Source organism: Pogona vitticeps, chromosome 2, assembly GCF_051106095.1.
Source record: "Pogona vitticeps strain Pit_001003342236 chromosome 2, PviZW2.1, whole genome shotgun sequence".
Classification (NCBI taxonomy): Eukaryota; Metazoa; Chordata; class Lepidosauria; order Squamata; family Agamidae; genus Pogona; species Pogona vitticeps.
The window spans coordinates 247,548,903-247,561,694 of NC_135784.1; the positions used below are offsets into that span (position 1 = coordinate 247,548,903).

The following is a 12,792-nucleotide window of genomic DNA, read 5'->3' on the forward strand; positions in this document are numbered from 1 at the left end:
AAGAACTTTTCAACTTGAGAACCACCTTCCAATACGGATTAAGTTCTTAAGTAGAGACCCCACTGTAATATGCTTCATCCAGGAATGCCGGAAGCCGAGAAGCCACCATACACTGTAATAACTTGTATTAAAAATAAAATATTGGAGGCCAGTAATTATCCAATCCAGTGGGATTCAAGGAGGGCTCTCTTATAAAAAACCTCAGTCTTGTCCATATCCTCAGGCTTCTGAAACTGCAACATGTCAGTCGCTGGCCCAGTTGTTTCATCAAAGCCAACTCCCTAGTAAACCAAGGACATGATCTGTGTCCACCACCCTGGCCATCTCCTCATTTGGGAGATTAACCAGAGCTTCAACAGGATTACCTGCAGAAAACTCCCCAAGAACCATCAGAAAACCATTGGGATACAAGGGTTGTCTCCTATGGCAGACAACCCTTGCAAACACTCAAAGTTCAGTTAAATCTAAACCACATGGGATAGAAACCTGTCAATGACAATAGACCTACAAAGATTTCCTCCACACCCAAATCATAACTATTTTGGCCAGCACAGAAATCCAGGTCCAGCATGTGTCCTGAATCATGTGTGGGCAAAAAGTACTTGGGACAGCACCATGGTCATCACGGTGGACAAATCTGGTGCTCGACTAGCCAATTAAGAGAAATGTTACTCAGCATGATCTAGTAAATCATTGAAGAAAAGTTTTGATACCTTGAATATTCTCTGTTGTTTTGTTGTCACCTACTCTTTTCCCCCAAAATAAGACCTAACCTATAAGCCCTGGTATGATTTTTCAGGATACTGTATTCGTAATATAAGCCCTAGTCCGAAAACAATCCCCAGTTAAATTAAACCCGTTCTCCATCATTATGCAGCAACCAGAAGAAGATGACATGACTATAAAACATCCCCTGAAAATAAGTCCTAATGCATTTTTGAAACAAAAAATAATCTAAGAACCTGTCTAATTTTTGGGAAAACATGGTACAGTTATCATTTTTACACAAAAATAATCTGGGGATTAGCTATAAAGAACTATTGAACATAAGGGATTTTGCACATGTTCATTAATGATTTCAAAACAATTATTTAAACAAAACAGTGTGTATCAGAGCTTGCTTTTTGCCATTACATTCCTGGCATTAAAATCTGTTTGCACTGAGAACAATCAACTCACATTTATTCCAAAATGTTCTGTAATTCCTCGTCCATGTTCCCCCAATACTCCAAAGGAAAGACTTTCTTCCAAAAATATCCTCACCTTGTATTTATATTTTAACTTTACCTGCAGATTTATTTTAAAAAAATAACAATACAAGGTTACTCAGTGCTTGGGACAAAAATGACATGCAGGTTATCTCTACTTGTAGCACATCACTACTTTAATATTTTAACTTAATCTTCATGTGTTTTAGTTCTCAGACGCTGCTGAAAACAATTAGTTATGCACAGGATGCAACTTCCTGTGCTTTAGTAACTCACTGAGTAACTTTTGGAACCACTCTAACACTATTGTTCAAGTCAATTTTAATTTACTTAAGAATGGGGCAATAACGAAGATTCCTGTGCTTTATACAGACTGGAACAGTGATCTCTTTACAGTATACATAGATTTAAGAATATATTTAACAGTTTTGATTTTACAGCAGTGATACCATTGTTCAAACCTTGGGAGAAGACAGAAAAAAGTTCCTCAGAGAGGCACATACACTATCCTTTTAGAACATATTCTTGCAATTTCTCAGTCACAGAATATTTTGGCTTATTTAACACCATTAGCAATGCAATCTCAGACTGAGGCAGCTGACTATTTTTTTATCTCACAGAGGTTTAATATGCCCCGGGATTTTGATTCTTTTTATTGGTTGTTTCATTTTTAGCTGACCCAGTTTTTGTTTGTTCCTGTTTCAACTGGTGTTCTTTGCTGTATCTGCTCTATTCATTCATTCATTCATCATTCTATTTATAACCTGCCCATCTAGACCAAAGTCTATTCTGAGCGGCTAACAATGAGACATAAAAACAAAAGCAGTATAATTAACAACAGTGACAATATAATTTAAAATGGGAAAGTCATTAGATCCTCAAAAAATCCTCAAAAATAAGGAGTTAAATCCAACTTTAGTCACAGCTAGAACAGACCTATTGAAGTTGGTGAGGCTGTATAGCCAACTCTAATACAAGTCTCACTGATTTTAATGGGTCTAATAAGTTGGACTCAATTCGTTTCTCCACAGACTGGATAGCATACGATTTTGTAAACGTAAACATTTTACCTCTGTGCCTCCAATTTCAGTAACAGTTGTTGTGACAAAAGATTTGTGAACATGGATATTTTGAACCTCAACAGCTATTTATTTTAAGTATTCTGAATAAATACATAACATATTGTTCTGTTTCCTTGTGTATTGAAAAAGCAACACATTTTTTAAAAAGAACACAACTATTTTATACAATATTCACACAGGCAGTAGTGATGCAAGCTTTGTCTTACAGAAAAATATTGTCTTTACAGAACATAATGTGGACGGCATGATAGAATTTTAAGCATTGGGAATATAGTTATTATTCATATCCCTCAATATATAAAGGTAATACTATCAGGGGTGGCAGAACTGAGACTATTTTTGCAATAATTATTTGCCAAAACACTGAGATTATATGTGTCAGCTCTCTCCACCTCTTTCTGATTGTTGGAATACAACTCCCATTGATCAGGCTGAAGAAAACTGGCACACATTGTGCAAATAAAGGAATTTTCCATGCATCCTCTCATGTCTCCATTATTTATTTTGTTTTTGTACATTACAGAGAATGTCACTAGGCTATGCTATTCTACAAAATGCTGGACTATAAAATATCCTGGTTTTTTTTTTTTTTTGTAGTCCAGCAGTGGATTCACCCAACAGCTCCTGAAATCCAGCAGCCATCGCGCACATATGCCAAAGCTTGCTTTCACAGCTGTAAGTGTGAGATGATGGCTTTCAAAAAGCTGAGAGTTCTGTGATGAATTCCAAGATTCTTCTGCATTTATGCAACATCACACATCCCAGCTTGTTTCTGTTGTCCTTCACTGCCTAGCTTTCCTCCCCCAGCTTGCCTTTAAAACTGTTCTAAAAATGTATTTTGAAAACCAAGACAAAAAAGGGCACTTCAGACATTTCAGATTATAGCTGCCATCACCATTGGCCATACTGGCTGGGGTGAATGGGAGTTGCAAGCCACAACATATGGAAGGCAAAGGCCTGGGGAAGGATTGTTTCATCTGTAAATGTACAGAATCTACTTCTTTTCTTGGCCATGTAGTTAGAAGAATGGAACACAGCACCACCAAGACAAGACAGCCAATTTGGGGGTGCAGTGTCATCAGTATGAGGATGATGTCTAACTCTCTCTTTCCTTTCAATATAATTCCAAGGGAAATGTTTTGTTTCTACATCAGTGTCTAGTGTCAGTAATGGATTGGTTGAGGATGAATAAATGGAAGTTTTACCCAGACAAAAGAGCTGATCCTAGTAAATTAAAAGGGAAATCAGGGAACAGGCTTTCAACCTATGCTAGATGGGGTTACATTCCCTCTGAAAATATTAAGTTTGCAGTTTGGGTATGTTCCTGGATTTGTCCAAGAGCATGGATCTCAGCAATGGCCAGGAGTTCATTTGCCCAACTAGAACTAGTGCACCAGCTGCATCAGTTCCTGGAGATCTCTGACCCGGCCATGTTGACACATGCCCTAGTTGCATCCTCTCTGGATTATTATTCTGCACTTTATGTGGGGCTCCCTTTAGAAAGTGTTCAGAAGCTTGAGCAGGTCCAAAGAGCTGGCTGCAGGGATTGCATAATTCCATAACAAGCTCCGCTGGTGGCCAGTCCATTTCTGAGTAAAATTCAAAGTGTTGGTTTTGACCTAAAAAGTTATAAATGACTTGGGTACAAGTTATGTGAAATACCCTATCTCACTTTACGAGTCTACCTAGGTTTTAAAATCATCACGGGAGGGCTTTATCTCAGTCCCACCACCTTCACAGGTACATTTGATGAGGACATGAGAGAGGACATTTTTTACACTGCTCCCAAGCTACGAAACTCCCTCCCACAGGAGGCTAAGCTAGCCCCATCTTTGCTGTCTGTCCCCAACCAGGCAAAGACCTTTTTCTTCAGGCAGGCCTTTTCACTAACTGGCTGACTAATTTTGGGGTGGGGGAGGGGGTTCTTAAAAACACTACTTTTTGTCGTTGCTGTTGTTTTGGTTTTTTTAATACATTTTTAGAACAGATTTAAACTATTTTTATCCATTAGTTTTGAATCCAATATAAATTCCAGTGAGTGAGATACTCCATTTCCAGTGTCTCCTGACTTTGGCATAGCTGCACTCGGTTCTTTTGTGCCTGCACTAGCTGTCCTAGTGGATACAGCCATAAAAATGACAGAGGGCTAAACTAATGTCTACATAAGCAAGCAAACATCTAACTAAATAATAGTAAGCAACCACATATTTCTTCAAGTTACAGTTCACAGGCCAACGTTGATTATAAAACAAAAATTATGTACTTACCAATTCTGGAAGAGGACATAAATCTCCAGTATTAATGAACAGACCCTCTACCACAATAAATCTTCGTGTTACCCGAGCTTTACGAGGATTCTGTAGAGAAAGAATCAAATACAAATACTTCTTAAGATTCATTTGCTTAAGAACAACTTGTTTGGGTTTCTACCTAAACCAGAACATCATCAAAAGCAGATAAAATTTTGAAGATTAATCTCAACTTTATACTTTACCAAAAGTCAGTTGAATCAATCTCATGTTTCATGAAAACATACTTTGGAACTTAGGCACTCTTTAGACCAGTAGACTCTCTAGCTTACTGAAATGCTTAATGCCTCTTTCTCTTACTGTTTTAGAATAAAACAGTAAGAGAATGTAAATGAAGAAAGAACTTTGCATAGTCCTTTTGCGTCATCCTAACTACATAACACAGACTGTCAACAAGAATGTTGCCTAAAAAATGCAGCTGACTATTTTTCCATGAAAACAAATGAAATATTATACATGTCATTGGCAATTATGCAGTTTCTATTAGCATGTGTTCTATTAAGTATATTTTTTTAAGGATAGAATTTTGTGAACTGTATTTACAGTTCTACCTACAGATTTTTTGCCCTCCTCCCAAATGTTAGTCACAGCAAATGAAACACAGCAGCCAAATCTATTACAAATGTTAGACAACATTCAGTTTTCAGAATGGCTTAGAAGAGAAATAATGAGCAATGAAGCCATTGAAATATGCTACTTATTAAAAAGAAAATACAACCTACTACACACCAGTTTCTTCAAAGGAACAGTACCTTTTGATCTTCAATCTCTTGCTCTTTTAGTAGATGCTCAAGGTCAGCCATATCATTATGTTTAAAAAACTTAATGTTACTTCTGGATGCCTGTAAGCCTTTTTGAATAGCAAAGCAGACGGCTTCATCGCTGTAAATACAGAGTTCTGTCAGTTCATTCTTAATTTAAGCTGCATTTTCAAGGCTGATCTCTTTCCACAATGTACCTCAACACACAGCTGCTTCAAATATTATTTTTGCTCCACGTAAGTAGTCTCATCCATCTCTAGCTATATGTATGTGGCCCCCAAAACACATTTTTCTGCTACAAGAAATGATGGCTTAGTACTTCTTTGTGCTTATGCATTTCTTTCAAGCATGTAATAAAAGCTTTTACTTCTGCTACAATGAACCAGCCTGAACTGCAATTTTAAATATGATTTATTGAAACAAACTAGCTTCATAAGCCCCAGTTTGAAGACAGCTGTAGTTTATGAAGGTAAGAATAACCACAGTTAATCAATGTTTGAAAGCTACCATTAATGAGACTTCATTAGTACCACAAGCAAATCTTCCAATTGTTCCTTCACAGCAGCACCAGAAGAAAGTCAGAGGAATGATTGGAAGATTTGCTTGTGGTACCAATGAACTCTTATTAATAGTAGCTTTCAAACCATAGTTCTGTTCATGCAAAAATAAACCATAGTTGATTGTTACATCTGAATGTAGATAGTCTTGACGATCCAACTGCACAGCAATTCCTATAAACAACACAGCAACTTCCTTGTTAACTCAGTTCATAGGTACTGCTACGGACTATATTGTTTTTTGCTTATTAAAATGTTTGTATTACATTTTTTAACTCTAAACAGGTCACCAAGATGGCTCACAAATTTAAAATCCAAATATAGTTGATCAGGTACTACCAAATGAAACAGAGTAATTTCCTTAAATTCCAGAGGAATCTGAATAATCATAACATATGTGGAAGACTCCATGAAGGGAAGAACAATCCCCCAAGGTGATAAACTGAAAGTCTTGATGTGACTGGCAATAAAGCTGCATTTTGGACAAATTTATTTTGTACACCAATAACAAAAAGAACACAGAAAAATGCCTTTGGACCCTTAAGAGCAGGGACGGGCAAAGCCAAGCCTACTTTCCCCAGTACTCTCCAATATATATTTTAAAAATTTCAAAAACTGCTTAGCTCCAAAAGCTATCTTGTGCCCTAACAAAGTGTGGGAGACAATTCTGCCGAATTTTGGAGGTATTCCAAACCCCCCTCCCAAAACTGTTTGCAATTATTTTTGGTCAGTAGAAAGTGTGTATGTGGGGGGTCAATTATAATGAAACACTTATGGGGGCATATAAGGCACAGAAGCAACTCTCCAAAATGAGTGGACATGTGTAGGCCTTAGATCTCTGGAGGCTGCTCATCTATTGAGACAGCATAGCTTTGATCCAAACAGATTAAAATACCACAGGTCAAAAGTGGCATGCAAAACTGAACAAACGATTTAAAAATTAGAATCATACAGTTCATATAGTGCATCTCTCTCAACATGCTAGTGGCCAAAATATGAACTAGTTGCAGTTTACAATCACTATTCAAAGTTCTAGAGTGCAGTAAATGCTGGATGTCACTATGGCACATGATGGGGAGCACTCTTGATCTATCCTGGAGAATGGAATGACTCTCAGATTTCAGTGGTCTAAAAGGAGGGGATGGCATCAGAATAGTCTGTCTCCAGAGGCTTGTGGAAACAGATAATTTCTGATGTCTCTTGTGGTTTTCCTATTTGGAATCTTGACACTTGGGTTGATCACTGGAATGTAGACACTGCCAAGAATATATCTTCTACTATCCATAAAACTAAGTCATCTTAATCTATTCTGGCTGACTAGAACACACTAGAACTACAGCTAATACTTAAGTGTAGGAAAATGAGACTAAATCTAACAGAACATAAGTTCCTCTCAGATCTTTTCTGGCTGGTAATGGCAAGCAACATACATCCCTGTGCCATAATCACATCTGCAACATTTCACTTGGTGGAGCTATCATAAATGGCAATGGGAACTAATAAGGCAGAACACTCAATATATTTTGCAAAATACTGTGCTTGAAATTGCTTGTGTACTAAGGCTTGGAATCAGACTAATGAGGGTACTTCTAAAAGCTTTCGACAAAGGAAATCATTAGCGTCAATTCTGTAGAAAAATGTTCCTGTTTATACAGGCTGGCATTATGGACATGCTTCTTAAGGTGGTGAGTATTGTCACATTTATTATGGACCTTTGCCCATTGCAGATTAATAGACATGTAAATCAAGGCTAATGGAGTGTGATGCGGTTGGCAAATCTCTATGAGTAGACAGAGCCTCAAGAGCTCTTGGGATGCTGTTTGGATGCTCCTCCTCAAAAAACCCAACCATGACCAAATTGATTTTAACAGCCACTGTTCCATTTCAAATTTACCATAACTTGGCAAGGACTTTAAGCTATGATGACTAAATTCTAGTAGCCTAAAAGAAGGCTAAACAGCTCATCCAGACTAGTTTTGGTAAGGTTTTTTATTTTATTTTATTTTCTGGTAAGACAGATTATACAGAGCCTACGCTGGTTGCTTGACCAATTTTGAGGCTGGTCCTTTTTTGTTCACCCTGGCAGAGTATCTGAGAAGGGAGCATTTCTAGTTCTCCTGACATGCTTGTATTGATTCAGTACTGTCAACACCATGGTATCTTTCCACACCATGTAGGCGGAAGAGGCCGTGCAAACACTTTGCATGGCTTTGATCCTGCCTTACGTATCTGCTTCAGAATGTAGCAGTGGGACTAAAGGGACATTCTCTTCTTCTTCCCACCCAACACATTTGGAGTAAAGCAGAAAATGGTAATAGTGCAACATCTATTTTGCCTTCTGGTTTCTTTTCTCCCACTCCCAGATGTCTGCCTAGGGGATTTTGGGTAAATTCTGCAAATGGGAGTCCTAAAAATCCAGTCTTCCCATCCCTAGCATCATCTAGCTCAGAAGAAGGCTAAGCAGCTCAGCCAGACTGCTTTTGTAAGTTTTTTGTTTAACGTTAAGTGAACTCATTCTAACTGCTTTTGTCAGCTCAATTTCTTTGCTTGGCTTTAACTACACAGATACTGACAAAGCGTTTCAACAGATGTTAATAATTTTAAATAGCTGATTTTGAAGCTGCAATCCATTGTAAAAAGTAAATAATCATGTTAAAAGCATTTCATAAGTACTTAAAACTGTGCTTTAACAAGCACTTTAAAATGTTACCAAGATATATCCTTGAAATTGACAAGATCAAATAAATGCTCTTAAGTAATACATACTTTAAATTGTGTGTGATGATTTTTGTAATAGTTGAGGTTTCTGTTCCCACCTTTTCCCCAGGATCTATTAAGGGACTTTTACAGTAGTTAATACATTCAACTGTCTCAGTCAATCATGCAAATTTGTTTTTAAACTGACGGAGATTTTATAATCCATATTCAGTAAAAGAAAGAAGCACATCTTTCAAAACTAGTTAACACAGAGAGAGAAACAGCATTTTTTAAAAAAATTCTAGGTCATCTCCAGGAGAGGGGTTTATGTAAAAAACATTTAACATAACTGGGCTGTACAAAGGTACTGCCCAGCAGCCGGCAAAAAATTCTTGGAAAAAAGTGTTTAGTTGGGGAAATGCTTCCGACTATGTCTATGAGACACCCTCCTCGTATAGTTCAAGTCATATGCCAGTTCTTCCATGCATTTTTGGGATGCAGAGGCAGTTAGAAAGAGACATAAGCTCTATCCACTCATGATCTTGAAGTGTGCTGAGTCCTCATTATAATATGCCATTTGGATTTCTGGGACTCCACTTCCCAGAATTCTCCAGTCCAAGAGATCTATGTGGCAGACAACAACAACAACAACAACAACAACAACAAAACAAAAAACAAAAAAAAAACCCAGGAAGCTGGGCTGGCGTTAGACCTTATAATTAGGCCTTTCCCCCAGGTCAGAGAAATTTAGGTGCCTATCAAGAGGAGAATTCTGGGAGCGGGAGTAAAAAAACAAAACAAAACGTAAAATGGGAAATCTCCAGCCCCACATACTGAGGGGACAGCACTAGCCCCATTTTCATCATTACTCTAATCATGGAAAAACAATTATTTGAAGAGAGGTAGACTACTGTAGTTGAGTAGTCTATTTGAGCTAAAACCTTGACTGGCGAGGGGTCCTGGCATGTATGAAGAGACTGCTTGTCTACAGCAGCCTCCCTTTTCAGGCAGCTATGTTTCAGACAGAAAGGGGTCAGAGTAGTGTGCTTCCTTCAAGATATGTGGGTTCCACACACTTTAAAGCACAACTGATTAGGGCTATAGTGTCTGCTTGCAGATGAACACTAGTCATGATTGTACTTTAGGGCATTTTGAAAATTTCCTCCTGGAAAGGCCCAGTCAAAGTCTAAACCTGTACATCCTTCAAAAGTGTTTCAAGATCCAACTGTCTTACAGCAGAAGTGATGAAAACAGAGAGAAACTACCTTAATCTATCAGAGATTTATTTTCTTGGGAGATGGTTGGGCTGGGAAGCAGGCCTACCAAGAGAAGAGTCTTCGGTTGCATATTGCATATAAAAATACATGAACCAGTAAATCACTGACAGTGTGAGAATTGTCACAACTGTAGCAGAAATTGTTCCCCAATAACTGCTATTAACTCCAGACAAGTTTGCCTGCTGCTCATGAACTTTTAACACAATAGTATATGAACTCATTCTAGGATTGTTAGCGTTGGAGGAATGAAGCTACTTATTGTTTATTCGTTGTGTCCGACTCTTTGTGACCCCATGAGACTGGAAAGCACTTAGAAATAAGTTATTTGTAAAGAATCTTCACACTATGCACACACACACACACATATATATACAGTCATGGCCAAAAATATTGGCACCCTTGCAATTTTGTCAGAAAATGCAACCCTTATCTTAGAAAACAGTTGCAGTTGCAAATGTTCTGGTACTCACATGTTCATTTCTTTGGTTTGCATTGGAACAACACAAAAAACAGAGAAGAAAAGTCAAACCTGATACAATCCCACACAGAAACCCAAAAATGCTCTGGCCAAAATTACTGGCACCCTGTCTAAATTGTAAGAAATAATTGCTTTTCAAGAATGTTATGCTCATTTAATTTGTATTTAGACACACCTGTTGCAAGTAAGAGGTGTGGGCAATATAATAATCACACTTGCAACCAATTAAGATGGAGAAAAGTTGACTGAACCTTTGTGTTAATTTGAAAGAAAACATTGTGGAAAACCATCAACAATCTCAAGGCTACAAGTCCATCTCCAGAGATCTTAATGTTCCTGTGTCCACTGTGTGCAATATCATCAAGAGGTTTACAGCCCATGGCACTGGACGTGGATGGAAGAGCAAAACTGCTGAAAAATTACAAAGAAGGGTTGCTCAAACGGTGGATACCGAACCCAGATTAACTTCCAAACAAATTCAAGCTGATCTGCAGACACAGGTACAACAGTGTCAGCTCGCACTGTCTGTCGCCATCTGAATGAAATGGTAGGAGACCCAGGAGGACACCACTGCTGACACAAAGACATAAAAAAACAAGACTAGAGTATGCCACAATTTATATGACAAAATCACAATCCTTCTGGCATTGTTTAAAGAAAAAGAAATGAGGCATTCAAAGAAAAGAATTCAGTCCCTACAGTCAAACATGGTGGAGGTTCAAAGATGTTTTAGGGTTGCTTTGCTGATTCTGGCACTGGATGCCTTGACTGTGTGAACGGTATCATGAAATCTGATGATTACTAAGTAATTTGGGGGTGCAACATAGTGTCAGAAATCTACTCTCTGCCAGAGGTCATGGGTCTTCCAGCAGGACAATGACCCGAAACACACTTCAAAAAGCACTCAGAAATGGTTACAAACAAAGTGCTGGAGAGTTCTGAAATGGCCAGCCATGAATCCAGATCGGAATCCCATAGAACACCAGTGGAGAGATCTCAAAGCAGCAGTTGGGAGAAGGCATCCTTCAAATCTGAAGGCACTGGAGCAGTTTGCAAAAGAAGAGTGGTCCAAAATTCCAATAGAGAAGTGTAAGAAACTCATTCATGGTTACAGGAAGCAAATGATTTCAGTAATTTTTTCCCAAAGGGAGTGCTACCAAATATTAAGTTAAGGGTGCCAATAATTTTGGCCAGTGCATTTTTGGATTTCTGTGTGGAATTGTATCAGATCTGACTTTTTTTTTCCCCTCTCTCTCTCTCTCTCTCTTTTGGTATGTGTGTTGTTCCAGTGCAAACCAAAGAAATGAACATGTGAGCACCCAAACATTTGTAACTGCAACCATTTTCTGAGAGAAGGGTTGCATTTTCTGACAAAATTGCAAGGGTGCCAATATTTTTGGCCATGACAGTATCTACACAAAAGGCAGAAGTTCTGTCAAGGATCTGAAGAACTTTCTCCCAAAACCTCTCTCTGGAGTACCAAAAAAGTGAAGAATACATACACAAACACAATGTCTCCTCGTTTTGAATAGGCAGGAATAGCACTGGCAATAGTAGCAAATCCATAGGAATATATGATAGCTTCCTCAGTCTTCATAAATTTGGCAAGTCGTTCTTCCAATTCTAAATGTACATCTGTTTAGACAGTAGAATTCATGCATTTATAAGCAGAATGATTGATTTAGTATAGTTACCTGTACTCAACATCATTAACACCATGAAAAAATCATTCAACTTTAGCAGCTATACATAAAGTGGCAGAATTATCATCACCTTTTTTTGCTGAAGAACATAAAGACAAACAACTGACATCCTCTCACTTTATGGTATACAAAGAAATTCACTTCAGTATTTGACTTCATTACTTTAAAAGCAGGCGTAGGCAGCATGCATGTCCAAGTCAATTATGATACTTCAACAGGGGCCTTGCCACCAGACTACTAAAACTGGGCACCATGACAGCAGGAAAATAAAACAAGTAGTGCAGTTTCTGCCTCTAAGCAAAACACTTAAGACATTAATACAAGGAGCAAGGAAAGAACACATGCCTTGTTTGGGAGCCAATCAGCACTTCCTGAAGTGCTAATTAGCTTCCAAACAGGTGCGTGCTCTCCTCACTCCTTGCTTTAATGAGGACGTGCTAATGGCAAAGGACAGGGTTGCTGTTATCTACAGTGTATTTCACAGAACTGAACCTTTTCCTTCAAAACAAAAAGTGCACCCAGGAGGATCAAAACCACTCTCTTCTAATGTACACAGCCATTCTCAAGCCTTTGTCCACAGCCCCAATTTGGACTGCCCATGTTTAAAAAACAACCTTGCTACTGTATTACAAGGACACAACTGAGGAAAACCGTAGATCTCACCCTTTACATGTTTCTATGCACTTAAAATCCTAATCATATTGCAGATCAAAAACATAC

General features: G+C 38.2%; 2 protein-coding genes across 4 annotated transcripts in view; one reads left to right on the forward strand and one right to left on the reverse strand.

Moving 5' to 3' along the window:
- The window catches only part of LOC144586240 (uncharacterized), a 168,093-nt gene that overhangs the window by 72,584 nt on the left and 82,717 nt on the right, over positions 1-12,792 (forward strand). The window lies entirely within an intron of this gene.
- The window catches only part of SPTLC1 (serine palmitoyltransferase long chain base subunit 1), a 41,971-nt gene that overhangs the window by 14,141 nt on the left and 15,038 nt on the right, over positions 1-12,792 (reverse strand). For all 3 annotated transcript variants that reach the window (XM_072992385.2, XM_072992384.2, XM_078386215.1), the window contains exons 6-9: positions 11,872-12,004; positions 5,352-5,481; positions 4,558-4,647; positions 1,180-1,287 (exon numbers count right to left, since the gene is read on the reverse strand). In XM_072992385.2, coding sequence (XP_072848486.1) covers positions 1,180-1,287; positions 4,558-4,647; positions 5,352-5,481; positions 11,872-12,004 — 461 coding nt within the window. The remainder of the gene's footprint in view (positions 1-1,179; positions 1,288-4,557; positions 4,648-5,351; positions 5,482-11,871; positions 12,005-12,792) is intronic.